The sequence below is a fragment of the Canis aureus genome, chromosome 21 (genome assembly GCF_053574225.1).
Source record: "Canis aureus isolate CA01 chromosome 21, VMU_Caureus_v.1.0, whole genome shotgun sequence".
Classification (NCBI taxonomy): domain Eukaryota; kingdom Metazoa; phylum Chordata; class Mammalia; order Carnivora; family Canidae; genus Canis; species Canis aureus.
Window position 1 is genome coordinate 16,064,267 of NC_135631.1, and position 20,508 is coordinate 16,084,774.

At 36.5% G+C, this 20,508-nt stretch overlaps 1 protein-coding gene across 3 annotated transcripts in view; it reads right to left on the bottom strand.

The window, feature by feature from the left end:
• Positions 1–2,451: 2,451 nt before the first annotated feature.
• LOC144292634 (olfactory receptor-like protein OLF1) overlaps positions 2,452–20,508 on the bottom strand; it is a 28,538-nt gene continuing 10,481 nt past the window's right edge. The window contains exons 5-8 of one of the 3 annotated variants that reach the window (XM_077863287.1): positions 16,727–16,836; positions 13,288–13,401; positions 8,509–8,616; positions 2,452–4,345 (exon numbers count right to left, since the gene is read on the bottom strand). In XM_077863287.1, the coding sequence (XP_077719413.1) occupies positions 3,363–4,345; positions 8,509–8,560 (1,035 nt within the window). In that variant the 5' untranslated portion in view covers positions 8,561–8,616; positions 13,288–13,401; positions 16,727–16,836 and the 3' untranslated portion in view covers positions 2,452–3,362. Of the gene's footprint in view, positions 4,346–8,482; positions 8,617–11,107; positions 11,208–13,287; positions 13,402–16,726; positions 16,837–20,508 lie in introns of those variants that run through there. The other 2 variants (XM_077863286.1, XM_077863288.1) reach the window with 2 other exon arrangements.

Consider the following 20,508-nt stretch of genomic DNA (forward strand, 5'->3'; position numbering starts at 1 on the left):
CTGCCTCTCTCTCTCAGTCTGTGTCTCTCATGAATAAATAAATAAATCTTTAAAAAGTAACTGCACTAAATATTCATTACTGAGTCTTTTTAGCTATTTAAAATGAAAGATGATATGCAAAGAATAGTAATATATTGGATTTGGGGATTTTTCTATTAATATAACTCATATACCTACCTAGATGCTGGTAATTCTAAAAAGGCAGAGGAAAAGAGGTAGCCCCCGTCTTATTATTCCTAATGAAAAAATTTGCTTCCTATCCTCACAATTTTAGGGGCTGTTGGCCTTTATTTAAAAAAAAAAAAAAAAGTAGAGATGCCTACCTGGCTCAGTGGTTGAGACTTTAGCTCAGGGCATGAACCCAATCCTGGGATCAAGTCTTTCATCTGTCTCCCTGTGAGGAGCCTGCTTCTCCCTCTGTCTATCTCTCTGCCTCTCTCTGTGTGTCTCAAATAAATAAATAAATAGATATAAATAATAAATAAATAAATAAATAAATAAATAAATAAATAAATAAATATTAAAAAAAAATCTTAAACAGGGAACAGAAAGTGGCTCCAATGAACTAACACCAAGACTGCATCTGGTCACTTGGACCTTATGCTACTTAGTCAACAGACAAACAGTAGTTTCTCTACCATTTGAGGGTGATTGTTCTTAAAATAAGGGGAACAGATGATTATTACTATAGAGTTAGGGTAATGAGGTGTGTTTCTGGAGTGTAAGAGAGCCTCTGGGGGTACCTCTGAGAAGTCCCATGCCTGGTATTAAAAAGAGGATGGAAGGATGCCTGGGTGGCTCAGCGGTTCAGCATCTGCCTTCAGCTCAGGGCGGGATCCCCGGATCCAGGATCGAGTCCCATATTGGGCTCCTCTCTCTCTCTCTCTCTCTCTCTCTTTCTGTCTCTCATGAATAAATAAATAAAATCTTTAAAAAAAATGAAAAGAGGATGGAAAACTTAAAGAGACCCAGATAAAATGATCTAGAAATGATACCTATATTGAGGGATAAAGCTTTGGGCCACTTCACAAGACAAAAAAAAAAAAAAAAAGACAACTGGGATGCTTCTTAAAATTAAAGGGGATACAGCAGAGGCTGTGGAGGAAAGGGAATTCTATGTACCAGCTATGATCATGTGGCCTGTGGAGAAAACAAGACTGTAGAAGTTAAAATGTTGCTTTTCCTTTGTTGTGATATAAATACATTGACTAATATTTCTTTCTCTCCTGTTCCCCTGATTCCTAACATAAGATACAGTGAGAAGGTTTAAACTTTTATCTCAACTTTTTGCAAGTTACAGAGTATCAAAGATGTGTGACTTAGCCTGAAGGACCCTAGACCACTGCACAAGGATAAATTGGCATAAATACTTTACATTGCATCTTTTTTCTTTACATTGTATGCATGCATCTGTTAGCAAAAGTAAGCATACTTTTGCTGTTGTCTTATTTGAAAGTTGATTTTGTTTTCAAGATGCCTCTGAATGGCATGTTGAAAAAAGGGGTGGATTATTTGAGAACCTGCTGCCAATGTGGTTGTGGCTGAGAGCTGCATTTCCCAAATCTTCCCAGCTTGGTTTCGATTTAGCATTATTAAAAAGAGAAATTTGCATGAGGTTTGGGCATAAATCGCCTCCTTCCTTAATGTTTATAGTGTTTTTGCTTCTATTATCAAAATGCAGCTTCAATAATATAGGCCACACTGCTTCAACACAAACCACAGAGGAAGGCCCAGTTAAGTGGGTGGCTTCGGAAAGTTCTGACCATGCTGGAGCTAAAATAAAAATTCAGGCCGTGGAGGCAACCATACAGTCTTGGGAATTTAGCAGGTGCCTGTACTCTCCAGGGATGAAATATAGGATGCTCCCGGTGGGAAAAGCAGTGTGGGCCATCTAGAAAGCTTTGCAAGTAATAGCAGCCCTGTGGACCTTGAAAAAATTACAATACCCTATAATTTTATATGTGTCTTCACTTGGAAATGGCTATATTTTCTCATAAATAGTGTAATATTTGGTGCCATGATTATTGAGCATCAAAGGCAGTGCTGTTGCAAAACTAAGAGTTTCATAAGCAGCTGATATGTAATATTGCACCACATACACTCCGCCTAATAGATATTTGTGTAATTTTAGAGCTTAGCAAACATGAAAAGCTGTAGATAATTACTCATCTGATACGGCTTTGTGTGATTTTCTATAATCTCAGACAAGTAAATCTTGCTAAGAAATATAAACTTAATATTGGAGTACTTTGGTGAGTGTGTAGCTGTGAGTGACTCTTCCCTTCTTAGCAAATGAAATAATCAAAATGCTCAGGAGAAACACTATTGGTCTGAAATCCAAAGACAAGATTCCTGCAGGAATTTAAAACTGACAGTGATTCACACTGTGTCTTTTGTGGATTTTTGCAACAAAGAGTACACAGATTTAAACATACTTTGTAAACGTTAATATTTCCAGGTCAAAGCTTATAAATATTTATTATCATTGAGAAAAAATAATATAGTAATAAAAATAATGTACAGTAGAAAATTTTAATTATGGAAATACACTTTGCAGGTACATGCCTCTCATTTCAGTCCTCAAATGTGCCACCAGGTCATGTGGGTTGATCTCTGCTTGAGGATACAGGTGATATATTGTGGGGCTGATTCTGTGTCTGAGATGCCAGAGAAAGATGTTCCATCCCTCTAGTAATACTTTGGTACTTAAGATAAAAATATAGACAGGAAGGCAAATAGTCTTCCTTGAAATTGATCTATATTCTTCAAGGTGCTACTTAGACAAAGTTTCCAAATTACTTTGGAGTAGATTGGGTAGAGAAGGTTAGCATCATATTATTAAACTGAGGTTAAGAAAATGGATTTATTTTGTATTATTGCTTCCAAGACATTCCATGACATTCCATAACCATCTAATTGTACAATGTACATTTCAATTAATGTGAGCTATTACACAAATATATGTACTTAACATCTATCAAGGGCTTAAAATGGTGCAGGTATTATTTACAGCATAGTACTATTCACGTTCTCATCTGTAAATCTACCATGTGAATGAGATACACTACACAGGAACAGACACATGCACACCGCTACACACTTTTCTGAGGTATTAACTATATCCCTTAGGACAACATGAAAAAACACATTTTAGCATTAACTTCAAGCAAATAATCTTTCAATAGTAATCTTATTATTTAGCAGCAATTTTGAAACTTTTAAATGCTTTCTTACATTGTGAATTTGGCTGTATGAAAAATGAGTGTTTGATAACATCCATTGTGTATCTGCTGGTGGGCATGTCACAAATTCCATTTAGAGTTTGTAACTGGGGATTTAGATGAATCCCAGAACCTTATAGCTCATGAGGAATCCACTTTTAACCTTACAGCTCTCTTAGCGGCATCTTTTACATCTTTATTTCTCAAACTATAAATCAATGGATTCAGCACTGGGATAATAATGGTGTAGAACACGGAGATAATTTTATCAGTGTTGGGAGAATACAGATAGCTGGGCCGTGAGTAAATGAAGAGAAGAGTCCCCTGATAGATGGCCACAGAAGTCAGGTGAGAGGCACACGTGGAGAAGGTTTTCTTTCTGCCACTGGAAGAGCGGATCCTCAAGACTGAGCGCAGAATGAAATAGTAGGAGATGACAATGACGATGAAGCAGATAATTTCCACTGAGCTGCCATATGTGGAGAGAAGCCACTCATTAACTGAGGTGTCTGTGCAGGATAGCTTAAGCAGGGGAGGGAGGTCGCAGAAAAAATGATTAATGACATTTTTATCGCAGTATTTCAGAATAAAGGCAAAGGACGTGTGAACCAGGGAACTCATGTTACCTCCAATGTAGGACAAGACAATCAACCATACACAGATGCCCCGAGACATCACAACTGTATACAGTAAAGGATTACAGATGGCAACATAGCGATCATATGCCATGGCAGCCAGGATAAAGGATTCTGTATCAGCAAAAGCACAGAAAAAATAAAACTGTAGGGCACAGCCATAATAGGAGATAGATTTATTTTCTGAGAGGAAATTGACCAGCATTTTGGGAACAATGACTGATGAGTAACAAAGATCTGCAAAGGAGAGGTTGCTAAGGAAAAAATACATAGGGGTTTGAAGGTGAGGGTCGGTCCTAATTAACATCATCAGTCCAATATTCCCTGTTAAAATCATACCATACAATGTCAGAAACATGAGGAATAGGACAATCTGCAGTTCAGGGCGGGTCGGAAACCCTAAAAGAATAAACTCGGTCACCAAGGTGTAGTTTCCATCCATCAATTCCATATTCTGTGTTGTTTTCTTTCTATGAGAATTCAAACATCCTAAAACGGTATATTGAGGGAAACAGAAAAGAAGATATAATAATATGGGTATTTTATTTTTGCGGTGAACAAACAAACAAGCAAGCAATAAAAGACTCCAAGCCCAAACTCCCTTTCAAATATAAACCTGAGAGATGTATTTCAGAATTTAGTAGCTATCAGGTCCCATGGCTGATGGTTTTATCTTACTTGTTTGAATGACTCTGTCTTCCATTGGAGAGTTGGCTTCTGCATGTAGGGATCTGAATTTGCTTACTTTTCTGTACCTAAATATTTCACAATAGCTGGTTCAGAGGATTAAAGAATTGATGGATCAATGGATGTACTGATGATGATATAAAGAGAAGAAGAATACAGCTATTATTAAACAGAAATTGACTTTAGAGTCTGCCTTAGAATGATGGCTAGAGATGAGTTTGCTCTTTCTGTCCAGATTCAATAGACAGTGGTATGCTGTACTCTTGGCAGAGCAGATGGTGTGGTATAATGAAACATTCTGGTTATTTTTTTAATTTAAAGTATAAGTGATAATGATGAAGTGAAAACAAATGCCAGGAAACATCATCTGTGAATATATTTTTTGATTGGAAGGAGTTTAGGGTGACTCCACAAATCCTCTCAAGACACTAAACCAAAATGATTAAATTAATCATTTCTCCATCTTTGGCATTTACTAAAATTCTTGGCTTCTAGTGAGTGCCTGATGAATATTAGTTGGCTGATTGAGGAAAGTGGGCAAAAAATTAGTCATAAGTTGTCTTCTAATTAAAAAATATTACTTTATTGGCCTCCTCACTGATTATATGTTCTGTGCAAACAAAAATAGTTAGCTGCCATTTACTTTCATGCTAGTATAATTCAGGATGTTGAGTCTAAAAATTCTGCCAATGCTTGCTTCTGGGGTCTCTGAATTTTTCCAGGAGTGGAAAAAAATTGAACTCAAGCTTGAAATGCAAAAACTTTCCTCCTAATCTTAAAAGATATGCTTGGAAATATTTAAAACAAACAAGTAAAGTATTCAATGAGCCTTGTTAATATTGCCAGCAAGGGAACAAAATGTTTTTGGTTGTTCTCTCATTTATGTAAAGCATATCCTGTCAGTGATTGTGATGTGAACTTCATTTGTTTATGCCAGCTAACCATTCAAACACCCTGTGGGGCAGGCACAGAGAAACCTAAGGGAACCAGAAGGATTAATATGCTGTCATGTTATTGCCTCGGAGTGTGAATGAGATGTTGGACTACAATGGACTACAGTGGGACAGTGGTTCATTTATTCTTTTGTATGTTTTCAAAGTCATCAAAATATTCTAAAAAGACAGGATTTTACTCTAGAATTAATAAGAATTTGGTTAGAGTCTCATCTTGGCCACAAGTGAGCCATGCGTCCTAGTGCAATTTAACATATAAATCTTCATCTGTACTGTAAAAATGACAAGTATCTCACAAGGTTGCTGCATGGTTTAGAAAAATTTATCTGTCTGTCTGTCCCTATCTATCCATCCATCCATCTACCCATCTATGTAACTATGCTTCTTTTTTTTTAAATTTTTATTTATTTATGATAGTCACAGAGAGAGAGAGAGAGAGAGCAGAGACACAGGTAGAGAGAGAAGCAGGCTCCATGCACCTGGATCCTGACGTGGGATTCGATCCCGGGTCTCCAGGATCGCGCCCTGGGCCAAAGGCAGGCGCCAAACCGCTGTGCCACCTAGGGATCCCCTGTATCTATGCTTTTTTGTGGTCAAAATTTTACAGAGACTGACACATGGGAGGTAAACAGCAAGTATTAATTTCAATTGTTCCCCTGCTCTCTTCCTTCCTTAGCTTATGAGCAGCCCTAAGTGGCAAGGCTTTATTACTAATGGCTATCTCTTATATAATGGTTATCACATTCAATGCAATATTCTAAACACATTATATAGAATTTGTCAGACACACACACACACAATAACAAAGTAAAAGTGATAGTAACGTGTGAAAACAAATGCCAGCAAACATCAGCTGTGAGTATATTTTTGACAGGAATTTCAGGGTGACTCCACAAATTCTCTCAAGACACTAAACCAAAATGATTAATCAGTTCTCTATCTTTGGCATTTATTAGAATTCTTGGCTTACACTCATTGTCCTCTTTCTTTTTCAGATGAGGAAACTAAGGTACAGAGAGTTTGAGAGGTAAGATGTGAAAGAAATGAGATTGAAACCCAAGCTCCTGACCTCAAAACCTTGTGATACACTAGGTATCTTAAAGCTGCATTTCTATTATTAATTTCATATTTTAGATGTAAACATTATGAGTAATATGCCACATCATTCAACTACTCATTGATAGGTGTAATTCAAATCCAAGTGTGTTCCCTGCCAAAGCTCATGAGAGTGACCATGTGGTGGTTGGAATTTTAAGGAGGGGTGGCTATGGTGAGACAGGCTGAGCTGCAGATAGGTCCTGAAAGGGGGAAGAAATGCCTATATGTTTATAGAAAAGCAGGGGACGTGTTCATGAGAACTTCTGATTGGTCACCTTTTCCATTTAGAGAGATGAGGGAGGCATGTGGGTCAAGGTAAGAGAAGATAATGAATCTTAGATTCTTGCTTCAAAAAACAATGAAAGAGATTAAATCAAAATATTACGATTCAATTGTTGGTGGGAATGCAAACTGGAAAACAGTATGGAGTTAAAAATAGAACTACCCTACAATCCAGCAATTGCACTAGTAGGTATTTACCCAAAGGATACAAAATACAGATTTGAAGGGGTACATGCACCCTGATGATTACAGCAGCATTATCAGTAATAGCCGAACTATGGAGAACACTCAAATGTCTATTGACTGATGACTGATGAATGGATAAAGAAGTGGCATTCATATATGTATATAATATGAATAAGTTATATTCATTATATTCATATATAATATAGGCATATATATGTATATATATATATATATGATGGAGTATTACTCAGCCATCCAAAAGAATGCAATCTTGCCATTTGCAAAGACATACTTAGAGCTAGAGTATATTATGCTAAGCAAAAAATGTCAGAGAAAGACAAATATTATAGTATTTCACTTATTTGTAGAATTTAAGAAACAAAACATGAACATATGGGAAGGAGGGAAAGAGAAAAAAAAAGAGAGTGAGAGGGGAAAAAGAAAAAAAGAGAGTGAGAGAGGAAAGCAAATTATAAAAGAGTCTTAGGGATCCCTGGGTGGCGCAGCGATTTGGTGCCTGCCTTTGGCCCAGGGCGCAATCCTGGAGACCCGGGATCGAATCCCATGTCGGGCTCCCGGTGCATGGAGCCAGCTTCTCCCTCTGCCTGTGTCTCTGCCTCTCTCTCTCTCTCTCTGTGACTATCATAAATAAATAAATTAATTAATTAAAAAAATAAAAGAGTCTTAATTGTGGAATAGAAACTGAGGGTACTGGAGCGGGGAGGTGTGTGGAAAGATGGGTTCAGTAGGAGCTGGGTATTACAGAGGGCACTTGTGATGAGCACTGGGAGTTGTATGTCAGTGATGAATCACTGAATTCTAATCCAGAAACCAGTATTGCACTGTATGTTAACTAAAATTTATTTTTTTTGTTAACTAAAATTTAAAGAAAAATTAAAAAAAAACTATAATTCTAAATTCTTCCCAAAGCTATAGCAAAATAATCTTAGTATAGAAAATAATTTTTTAAAGATTTTATTTATTTATTCATGAGAGACACAGAGAAAGAGGCAGAGACATAGGCAGAGACAGAAAGAAGCAGGCTCCATGAGGGGACCCTGATGCAGGACTTGATCCCAAGACTCCAGGATCACACTACATGAGCCAAAGGCAGACACTCAACCACTGAGTCACTCAGGCATCCCTATAGAAAATAAATTAATTCAAACTATCAGCTAGTCATGCTTCAGTTTTCTTATCTGTAAGAAAAAAGCTTATTTAAAACAGAAGTATTTTAGACCCCTGTAGAAGCTATGTAAAAAAGAATGACCCAAGATAGATTATGCTGTGGGTATAATACTAACTGATGTGTGTGATTTCTGAACCATTTAGACACAATTCGGTGGTTCTTGCTCTCAAATCCACAAAAGCTTGTTTCTGTGCCATTAAAGCTAATCTAGTAACCACAGAAGCCACTTACCAAGGAAGGAGTTGTTTTCCAATTACCTGTGTGAATAATTTCACCAGAAGAACCACAGGCCTTTACATGCATTCTCATGTCCTTGGGGACCTAATAAATGAAGGATTCCAAACATGCTCATTTCCAAGGGGCACCTAGAGAACAATTAACAGATTATTGTTATTGTGAATTACTTTTCTAAAAAAGGGGTTTGTAATTATAGTAGAAATTATTTCAGTATTACTTTGAATAGACAATTTTCATTATAGTAATATTATGGTTGTTTGTAATGACACCTAGAATCCTGCAGGAACCCCATTATAGTAGAGATTCTTTGGAATAGTTCAAATATTTGAAAATAGATCACTATTTAATTTTTTCCCAAAAACCTAATGGAAGCTCAAAAATTGTTAATTATTATTATTATTACCAGTACCAAAAATTGGTCATTTTTTCTTGTGTCCTCAAACCTGATAACAGCAGGTGCTTTCTGAGAAGATGGGAGGATTTACAGATGAGTATGTTTTGCCAGAAAACATAAATGGCAGAATCATCCCAGTTAGTAAGGACAAGCTCTCCTCAGCTAATTAGTCTCTCTCTCTCTCTTTTTTTAAAGATTTTATTTATTTATTCATGAGAGACACAGAGAGAGAGAGAGAGGCAGAGACACAGGCAGAGGGAGAAGCAGGCTCCATGCAGGGAGCCAGATGTGGGACTCGATCCCGGGTCTCCATGATCAGACCCTGGGCTGAAGGGGGCGCTAAACTCCTGAGCCACCTGGGCTGCCCTAATTAGTCTTATATACACATTATCTGACAGTTTTACTACAACAACGGTATTTAAAGGCTAGTGGTAATTAGCAGAACTCTGAATTTTTTCACAGCATAACATGGGTTTATTAATGACTCATATTTAAGAATCTTAGAGGGAATCCTGCTAAAACTTATAGCCAATGTAAAGGTCTACTTCTAATTCAGGATTGTAAAATGGCCAGCCAACTTCAGTTTAATTGTTTCTAAGGGCAAGAGTTTCACAACTTCAATTTATTGTGGGTTTTCTAATCTTTGAAAAATTCTCCATTAGAGTGAACTGCAATTGAATTTATTTTTCTACTTTATTTGCAGTGTGATCTTCTCATCTATATGCAAGCCATATTGAAATTATTTTCTTTAGTGATTAGGTTGACGGACTATAAGCTAATAATTTAAGCAAAAATGAAAGTTCTTTTAGCGTACATGGCTGTTATGGATTTTAACAATTAAAAAAATTTATTGTAAAAAAACAAAAATAAAAAAAATTTTACTGTGATAATAATGATGGTAATGAAAAAAAATTAGGAAATGTTTTAAAATAAATAATTTTAATAAAAATGATTTCATATAAACTTTCCATACAAATTTACATTTTAAAAATGCAATTATTTAGAATTTCATCCATTAAAAGATAAAAATACCATTCCCTTTCCCTATTCCTACCTTTCAAAGAGGAGAGTAATAACCTAACACCAATTGAGTGATCTATTTGACCCACAGGTGGAGGTCCAAGTATTTAAGACTGTTGTAAAATGCACTAGTAACAATGCTTCTGTAGTAAACATTTGGAATCTTGGTATAAGTCCTGGGATTTTACATTTTTCATGATAATTTGAAATGTCCCTACCATAATATTCAGGAGAGCTAGAAGGCAAGGTGGAGCAAAGGGAATCTTTCTTATAACGATAAATTAATTATACTCATTTTTGGAGTGTTCTAGAAAAACACAGATGTTTCACAAATGGATACAGTTGAAATTTTACTTTTTAACATAAGATCTACTGGTATATACCAAGAATACTATTGGCTGTTAATTTTAGATCTTAGTTTGCAAAGAAGGCCCTACAGGTGATATTGCTTTGCTACATCTAATTGTACACTATCTGATACCAGAATTACACAGGACTTTGTAAGCAACTGATCAGATCTCTCTCATGTAGGAATTATTGAGAGGAGAATGAGATAATCGCTTCTTGGCCTTTTGGTTAAGATCAAGTGAGGAGAAAGAGATACAGTATTTACATAACTCAATATTCTCCATTATTTTCATAAAAATTAAAAAGAAAACAGCTTTTCATTTGAGGTAGGATGTGATCAACCATAGTAGCTTTTGGTTTCATTGATAATTTTTTGGGGGGAGAGGAAGGTAAATTAAAAATAACATATAGAACAGAAACTGTCTACCATCATACTTAATCTGAAACAGAGAACTACCTTAACATCTACATTAAAATGACTTAGCTATTGGGGCATCTGGGTGGGCTCAGTGGTTGAGCATCTGCCTTTGGCTCAGGTTGTGATCCTGGATTCTGGGATTAAGTCCCATATCAGGCTCCCCAAGGAAGCCTGCTTCTCCTCTGCCAATGTCTCTGAATCTCTCTCTGTGTCTCTCCTGAATGAATAAATAAAACCTTAAAAAAAGTTTACTTAGCTCTTCCTCTGTTTTTATTATCATGACAATATTTATCTAAGAGGGTTTGCCCGGGCTAATATTTTGATTGTCTGTTACAATAATTTATACAACCCATAGACTCTTCAATGGAAAACATCAACAGTTTGCTCCTCAAATTCTTTGGATCTCTTGCCACAAAATCCTCTTTTTGTTTCCACAAACCTGATGGATTGTCTCTTGACCTCCAGCTAATTCTATCAAATCCTTGCTTTGAACGACCTACCTTAAACCAAACTTCCAAGTCTTAATAAATTCATTCTTGATTCCCCTTCCCCATGGAAACTGTGAAAGCTCTGTGAGGTGATTTTCTCCCTAATGAAGGTGAGCAGTAAACTCACCTTTGTCTTATCAACTGTTTACTTTGGTGATATGCGAAGAAATCACCTTTTGCATCATATATGTAGACTCATCATTATGGACTAGAGAACCTCAAGAAAGGTTATACCTATGTAGAGGTGAGCTGAAAACTTACCGATGACCCTGTAGGAATTTATCAGGTATGAGTATGGGCAAGACCCTGAGAATATGGACTTGTCTAGCACTTTTGGCAGTTACATTGGGCTAGAATAGCAAAACGGAGGATGTAAGGAACCTCAAACAAATGGTAGATTTTTTCTTCAAGACATTTTCTAAATTCAAAGCTTTGGCATGTAGTAGACAAAAAAGCACCAAAACTTTTGGAAAAGCAAAGTGGACTTCCTCCTAATTTCTTGTGCTTAGGATATAAAGTGCTATGAATTTGGATTCTGAGAATAAAAATGTGTACAACCCTGGAGGGATTTGACCTAACAGTCAGAAACCACATTTCCTTGAGAATCTAACCTGAGAATACGGTTCTGGGCCCTGGAATAGACTTTAGCTGGATCAAACAAACAAACAAAATCAGAAACCAGCAAAAGCAAAAAAAAATAAAAAAAAAAACAAAAACACAAAAACCAAAACCCCCCAAAAACTTGCTGAACTGTTGGTGATAGCACACACAGGAATAATTCAAAACTGGAAATTTGTGTGTTCTCAAATGCTAGTGCTCTTCCCTGCATGGCATTTGCCAGATTCTAAATTTGGTCTGGGTGGGAGATTAAAGATGTAAGCCAGAAACCTCCGAAATACAGGAGATTCTTTCATTCTCTTCTTGCTGAAGAGACAAAGAAAGCCTGGGTTCTTAAGTGAATATCCTGGATTGCCATGCCCTAGAAATAGGGGTGACCTGGAGGTACACTGAATCTTGCCAAAACTGTAAGGAAGATTCAACTCAGATTAGTTTCTGATTGAATTGAGATTATTAGCCTTAACTTCAGTAGAGGAATAATTTAACCCTCTTTGGTAGGTGAAGCCATCTGGAACATTTTTCTTTGTTGTCATTGTAATGTATGTGGTAAAAAAATAAATTACTACAGAGAGGGTGGGCAAGATTTATGAGCAACGGACAAGGAGAAAAAAGGCTAACAGCAAATGAAGATTGAGCCCTATACTGGAGTTGGCAAGTAAGAACTTTAAAATAATTGCAAAAATATGTTTAAAAAATTTAATTCGAAAAATGACAAAAGAGAGAAATCACTGAGAAATTGGAATCTAAAGAAAAGAATTTACACTGAAAAATCTATGATGGGCAACTTACTGAACTAATTTAACTTAGTGAATGGTGCATTGAATATTAGAAAACAGGGGAATGAATGAACGTTGATGAACCAGAGGGCTCATATTCGGATCTTTGCTTGGAACCTGAAACCAATGTGGTACAGAACGCCATCAGAGAAGTATATGCTCTGTCACCCAAATATCTAGAATGCACACCTTGAACCTACTCTTAAGAAATCAGATTTTCCCAGCAAGAGCTCTTTCACCCTGGGAATGCTTGGGAAGGAATAAACTCAGCACTTTCCTTTTGCCCCAGAATCTACAGTTGTTACATCTTCTACACACTGGATGGCACCAGAGACAACTATGTCACCACCTAAGGAGTAAGTCAGTCCTGAAGCCAAACCTAATCTTCCAGTGTTCTTAGATAACGTTTGGCGTGATTATTATTTCGTTAGGCTGGACAGAATTGGATTTCTTATCCTGAAGGGGTGTTTTTCAGATTTTGTTATCTTATTTTAAAAGACACTTCTGTTACTTGGGTAAAATATATCTCTTCTCTCTGCCCATGACATTCTGATTTTCAGCCCCAATAAAGCATCATTAAACAGTAAAACCTGATTCTACACTTTCCCACCCTGTGGTGTCAACAGTTCTATAGGTTGAAATAATTTTATGGCAAACTGGATAAAATACAATAGATTTAATATTAAAGTCATGTTTGGGGCACCTGGGTGTCTCAGTGTGTTAACCTCTGTCTTTACCTTAGGCGGTGATCTCATGGTCCAGGAATCAAGCCCTGCATTGGTCTACCCCATCATGGAGGCCTCTGCTTGTCTCTCTCTCTCTGCCCCTCATCCTGCTTGTGCTCTCTCTTTCTAAAATAAATAAATAAACAATTTAACTTAAAAAATATTTTAAAAATTGAACCCATGGTTTAAAACAAGTATCAAATTAGCAAAATTAGTGGTAATTTAACCATAAATATGTCCCACAGAAACCGTCAAAGCAATGGGAAAAGCTAGTTTTTCTGAATGAACAAATATCTTGCAAGGAGACTCTACTTTTGTTACTGTGACAGCCTATAGTATTCATTTTTTTTTAAAGATTTTATTTATTTATTCATGAGAGACACAAAGAGAGAGAAAGAGAGAGAGAGGCAGAGACACAGGCTGAGGGAGAAGCAGGCCTCATGCAGGTACCCCACTGCAGGACTGGATTCCTGCAGTGGGCTGAAGGCAGGCGCTAAACTGCTGAGCCACCCAGGGATCCCAAGCCTAAGGTATTCAGACCAGCTATCTTACTGAAAAGAAAATCATGAATAAAGCTATTTTAAATCTACACAAAAGCATCAAAGGATGAACCGTAACTGTATATCTTTACTAGACTGAGTACGAAAGCAAGAAAATCTTCATCACCTCACTATGTATGAATAATAGATATTTAGAGCCAATGGGGACATGAATCTAGTTAAATTGCAGCAAATTCCAGACCAAGCTCAACTGACAATTTGATGGACTCAGCCCCTCAACCTAACAGTTACAAAGAGGATTCATTCATAATTTTGAGGGGAAATATTATCTACTTAAGTCTCTACTGTTTTTTTATGCAAAATTTTCTTACAAAAATTGTAGCAGCCCAAAGGGCTTGTCTGGTGAACTCTAAATATTTTAGCAAGAAACAGTTTCAAAGTATGCAAAATTGTTGGGAGGATAGACAAATATAGCATACTGTTATTCTTTTTGTATGAAACCCAAATAAGCTTAAAATCAAAGCTGAGAAGAACCTGAGAACAATGAAAACATTATAGTCTGACTTATGGAAATAGATGCAAAAATGCCCTTAATAAAATATTAGTAAATCAAATCCAATGTTACTTAAAGTAGATAATGTAACATGTCAAAGGACTTATTTCATTAATTCACGTGTACTCAGTTGACTCTGTGCACACACACACACACACACATGAATGCACAGACATGTTTTCATAATTTCCCTCTGATATCTTTTCCTTTGTTTGGAGAACCGCCTTAGTATATCTCCTAATAAAGTAGATGCACTGGTGATAGATTCTAATACTATTCCTTAATCTAAGAACAGTAAGGATGTTTACAGCATGGGAATCAGCAAATGCTACAAAGGGACAAGAAGATGAATCATAATTCCTTGTGAGACCATTTGTAACTACTTAGCAGATTTTATCTTAAGGATGAAATATTAGTTACAGGAACTTATCGTTATGGTCGTATGGATGTTCAAAGGAAAGTTAGATTGAAATAAAAAATAAATTTTTATTAACTTATTTGAAAGAGAGTGCATGCACTTGCAGGGGGGAGAGGCAGAGGAAGAAGCTGGCTGCCCCCTGAGTAGAGAACCAAAGGTGAGGATCCATTCTAGGACCCCAGAATCATGACCTGAGCAGAAAGCAGACACTTAACCAACTGAGTGACCCAGGTACCCTTTAACAATGATTTTCAATGCCAAAATGATACAGGAATGGCAGCAAAGCTGATGAGAGAGTGAAATATTTTTTTAAATATAAAATATTTGTGAAGAAACTACTTGCAAATGATCAAATATCTGGCATATATCATTATAAGAGCTGTGCCTAGAGAAACAACTCTTTGTTTTAAAATATTAATGGATGATTCCTAGAACTTTCTTGCTACTTCCCCATTGCTACTTGGAGTATATTGAATTCTTGTAAAATACTACTAAAAGGTGTTTGTGTTCACAACTTTCTATATCCTCAGAAGTTCATATATCAGGTGAAGGTGTGTTAAATACATGCAAAGTGAAGAAAAGCATCCTTAAACACCTGAAGTGTTTGATCATAGAAAAATACCAGGACCTGCCTTCCTGAGAAACATTTCTTACCACAAAAGGATTTTCACACCAGCCGAAAATTACCTAAGAAGTACTATCCATCACCAAACCTTGTGAAATATTTATATTGTAGATATTTTCTCTTTTAGAATTGCATGCAGTCGTATACAATGAAACATTTATTTGCATCACATGCCAAATTTTCTAGGGAATGGGGTAAATAGTCTAGGGCTTTTTACCTCAGAGGGCTACATTTCTCTCATCTTCCTGATTTTTGATTCTAAATTTGACCTCTCCAATCTGCCAAGAATGAGAGAAAATGGAAGTAAAAGAGCATATCTACATTCATCCCGTCTTCCAGCATTGAGTCATCTGCTCATATTTAGCTAGAAGGGGGGCTGGAAAGTTGGTATTTCAAATCCTCAAATGTATAGTTAAATTGGTTATAAGATAGAAGATGGAGGTCACTATGTTCCGAGCCCATCTACAACATCTCCGACATCATTTTGCATGAATCTGTGTATTAGTTTCCTATTTCTGTTGTAATAAATTGCCACAAATAGATTGAGTCATAATAATACACATTTATTATCTCATGGCACCGTAGGTCATAGATCCTACATGGATCTCAGTGAACAAAAATCAAAGTGTGGGCAGTGCTGCACTTCCTTCTACAAGCTCTAGTGCAGATTCCATTTCCTTGCTCAATTAGATTATTGGCAGAGTTCAGTTCTCTGAGGTTGCAGAACAGAGCACCCTGTCCCTTTGCTGGCTATCAGCCAAATGTCATTCTTAGCTTCTAGAGGTCACCAGAGAAAATAGGCCACATACCACTTTGTGACTTAAAGTCACTATGTTCAAACCTTTTATATATGCTCTAAAGATACATGTATATGTCATATACAATTCTTTGATAAAATAACCTTTTAAAAAGTAGTTTTTATAAAATATAATCACTACATTCTTATAGGTAGTTGTGTTTCTTAATTTTATAAATGTTTTCTTCAGAGGAACATTATATCCAAGTTGTTATTTTGTTAAGGAAAGAATGTATAAATAGCCTTGGGAAGAGGGAATCTTTTACATATAACAACCCTCATCCAAAATGAATTTAGACAAGAGTGTGTGCGTTTCCTTTCTCATTAAATACATATTGTCAATGATGGATTTATTGCCTAGGCTATTTTTTTAAAGAGTTCGAATATTTTATTTATTTATTCATGAGAGACACAGAGAGAGAGGGAGAGATAAGGTGAGAGGGAGAAGCTGTCTCCCTGCAGGGAGCCTGATGCAGGACTCCATCCCAGGACCCCGGGATCATGCCCTGAGCCAAAGGCAGAAGCTCAACCACTGAGCCACCCAGGTTCCCTGACTCACCTATTTTGAAATAATGGAGAATCTAAATCCTCAGCAACTGGTACAAGCCATGTATTGCAGTCTGCATATACTGGGTGGCCAGAAGTCAGTAAATGATGCTATCTAGAAGACTGGTGCAATATAAAAATCAGAAAAAAAAAAAAAAAGGAAAGCTGCATGAGAATAATTTCTTGGTCTCTCCTTCAAAAAATGTGTGCAGCCCTCACTAGCAATCATGGCTTAGTTAAAGTGTATGTTAGTTCGAATACCCATTTTTCATAAACTATGTCAAAATTTCTTTTTATTATTTCATTATATTATATTATATTATATTGTTATATTATATTATATTATATTAATTATTATATTTGAGGGAGAATAACAGAGAGAGAGAGAGTGCAAGTAGGGGGAGGGGTAGAGAGAGAAGATGAAGCAGACTCCCTGCTGACCAGGGAGCACTACGAAGGGCTGGATTCTAGGACCCTAAGACCTTGGTCTGAGTCACCCTTAACTGACTGAGTTACCTAGTGGCCCCTCACAGTTTTTTTTTTAATCATTCTCAAGCACTGTAGCTAATAATGGATAGCATCTATAATCAAGTGAATCCAGGGAGTAATTCCTAGAAGCTACTTCATTGTGAATTGACAAACTGGGAAGATGGGATAGAGATACAAAAAGAGAAAATACAAAAGTCTCAAGGAATTTTTAAAAGTATAAAAGAAATAATAATCCTACAAATGTCTGTTAATATTTTATTTGAATACTAAGGAATATTTAGTTTTGTTCCATAACTGTTGTTTAGAATACCAAAGAGTTGAGTACACATTTTTGAAAGACTAACCATTAAGAAAGTAAAAAGAAAATAATTCTAAGGTGTCTTTAAATAGATTTTCTTCCAAAGGTAATTAATATTGTGGAATGTCCATTTTTCTCAAAAAATAGCATCAAATTGTTTACCTCTATGAATATGAGTATAAAACAAAACACTAGTGATTTCACTAAGAATTATACTGAAATACAGCCAATACTTCCATTTTTGGTGCTTTAAACCATCCCAAATGCTTCTCCATGCTAGGTGGCTAGTGATCGATCTTTATAATGGTCCTGGAAGTTCATAGAAAATAGTATGTTTTTACCATTTTATTAATTGTGAATTGTTAAAGACAAGACAACAGGCTCAAAATGGAGCCATTCTAAGTCCCACATCACCTAACCAAAACTTAGTTCCAGTTTTGGCTCTCCCAAGAATGGAATCTAAGACCACACAATCAGGAATTACCTGGTTAACATAAGCTAGGTAATATACCTGATTCCTCCCTGCCATGCCCTATAAGAAAAGTAACTTTGCAATAACCAATTCAATTTTTTTGTTCCTTGTTCCTGCTCCTTTCTTCCTATAAAACCCCTTGCCTTTTGTAGCTCTTTAGAGCTCCTTTCTACTTGTGGGATTGGATGCTACCTTTTTCATGAAGTGCTGAAAAAAGCCAATAAGATCTTTAAGATTTACTTAGTTGGATTTCTGTTCTTAACAGAATATACTGAAAGAAAGTGCTTAATGAACTTCTCAAGATATTGGTAAAAAGATTTAAATCGAGTTATCTGAACTCCTAAGATAGCACTGTATCTGTGACATCATGATTCCTGCTTTACTAAATTTCAGAAACAGCAAACACCACCACTACTATCTTTATCATAATCATCATCTTTATCATCATTATCATCACCACCACCACAATCATCATCATCTTCATCATCATCATCATCACCATCATGGTCTTTATCATAGGCATACATAAATTTCTTATGTAAAACATTGAATGAGAAGGGTATAAACATGTTTAGTTCCAAGGATAAAATACAGAAATAAATGAATGTAGTACATTATGTTAGGTGGTAGAGGATGTAGTTGGCTTGATAAAGTAAAATATAACCATCTAAAGAACGGGAACTAACATTGTCATACAGGCATATGTACGATTATAGCTAAAACTGCAGAATGTCATAATTGTCAAAGAACTGTTAATAGATGTTCTCAGGGACAGATGAACTAATCATGTCTTCATGCCAGTGACTAATATGAAAACCTGGAACTGGGAGGATAGGCATTAGTGGTTCTGTTGACAGGGGCTCACTTTCCTTGAAAAAACCAGTTCAGACCACAGCTTTGCAGTACAACCTGAAATCTGGCATTGTGATGCCCCCAGATATGGTTTTCTTTTTTAAAATTCCCCTGGCTATTTGGGGTCTTTTCTGATTCCACACAAATCTTAGAATAATTTGTTCTAACTCTCTGAAGAAAGTCCATGGTATTTTGATAGGGATTGCATTAAACGTGTAAATTGCCCTGGGTAACATTGACATTTTCACAATATTAATTCTGCCAATCCATGAGCATGGAATATTTTTCCATCTCTTTGTGTCTTCTTTAATTTCTTTCAGAAGTGTTCTATAGTTTTTAGGGTATAGATCCTTTAAATCTTTGGTTAGGTTTATTCCTAGGTATCTTATGCTTTTGGGTGCAATTGTAAATGGGATTGACTCCTTAATTTTTCTTTCTTCTTGTTAGTGTATAGAACTGCCATTGACTTCTGGGCATTGATTTTGTATACTGCCATGCTACCAAATTGCTGTATGAGTTCTAGCAATCTTGGGGTGGAGACTTTTGGATTTTCTATGTAGAGTATCATGTCATCAGCGAAGAGGGAGAGTTTGACTTCTTCTTTGCCAATTTGAATGCATTTAATGTCTTTTTGTTGTCTGATTGCTGAGGCTAGGACTTCCAGTACTATGTTGAATAGCAGTGGTGAGAGTGGACATCCCTGTCTTGTTCCTGATCTTAGGGGAAAGGCTCCCAGTGCTTCCCCATTGAGAATGATATTTGCTGTGGGCTTTTCATAGATGGCTTTTAAGATGTCGAGGAATGTTCCCTCTATCCCTACACTCCGAAGAGTTTTGATCAGAAATGGATGCTGTATTTTGTCAAATGCTTTCTCTGCATCTAATGAGAGGATCATATGGTTCTTGGTTTTTCTCTTGCTGATATGATGAATCACATTGATTGTTTTACGGGTGTTTAACCAGTCTTGTGTCCCGGGAATAAATCCTACTTGGTCATGGTGAATAATTTTCTTAATGTATTGTTGGATCCTATTGGCCAGTATCTTGCTGAGAATTTTTGCATCCATGTTCATCAGGGATATTGGTCTGTAATTCTCCTTTTTGGTGGGGTCTTTGTCTGGTTTTGGAATTAAGGTGATGCTGGCCTCATAGAACGAATTTGGAAGTACTCCATCTCTTTCTATCTTTCCAAACAGCTTTAGGAGAATAGGTATGGTTTCTTCTTTAAACGTTTGATAAAATTCCCCTGGGAAGCCATCTGGCCCTGGACTCTTGTGTCTTGGGAGGTTTTTGATGACTGCATCAATTTCCTCCCTGGTTATTGGCCTGTTATCAATGGAACAGAATAGAGAACCCAGAAGTGGACCCTGAACTTTCTGGTCAACTAATATTCGATAAAGGAGGAAAGACTATCCATTGGAAGAAAGACAGTCTCTTCAATAAATGGTGCTGGGAAAATTGGACATCCACATGCAGAAGAATGAAACTAGACCAGTCTCTTGCACCATACACAAAGATAAACTCAAAGTGGATGAAAGATCTAAATGTGAGACAAGATTCCATCAAAATCCTAGAGAAGAACACAGGCAAAACCCTTTTTGAACTCGGCCACAGTAACTTCTTGCAAGATGCATCCGCGAAGGCAAAAGAAACAAAAGCAAAAATGAACTATTGGGACTTCATCA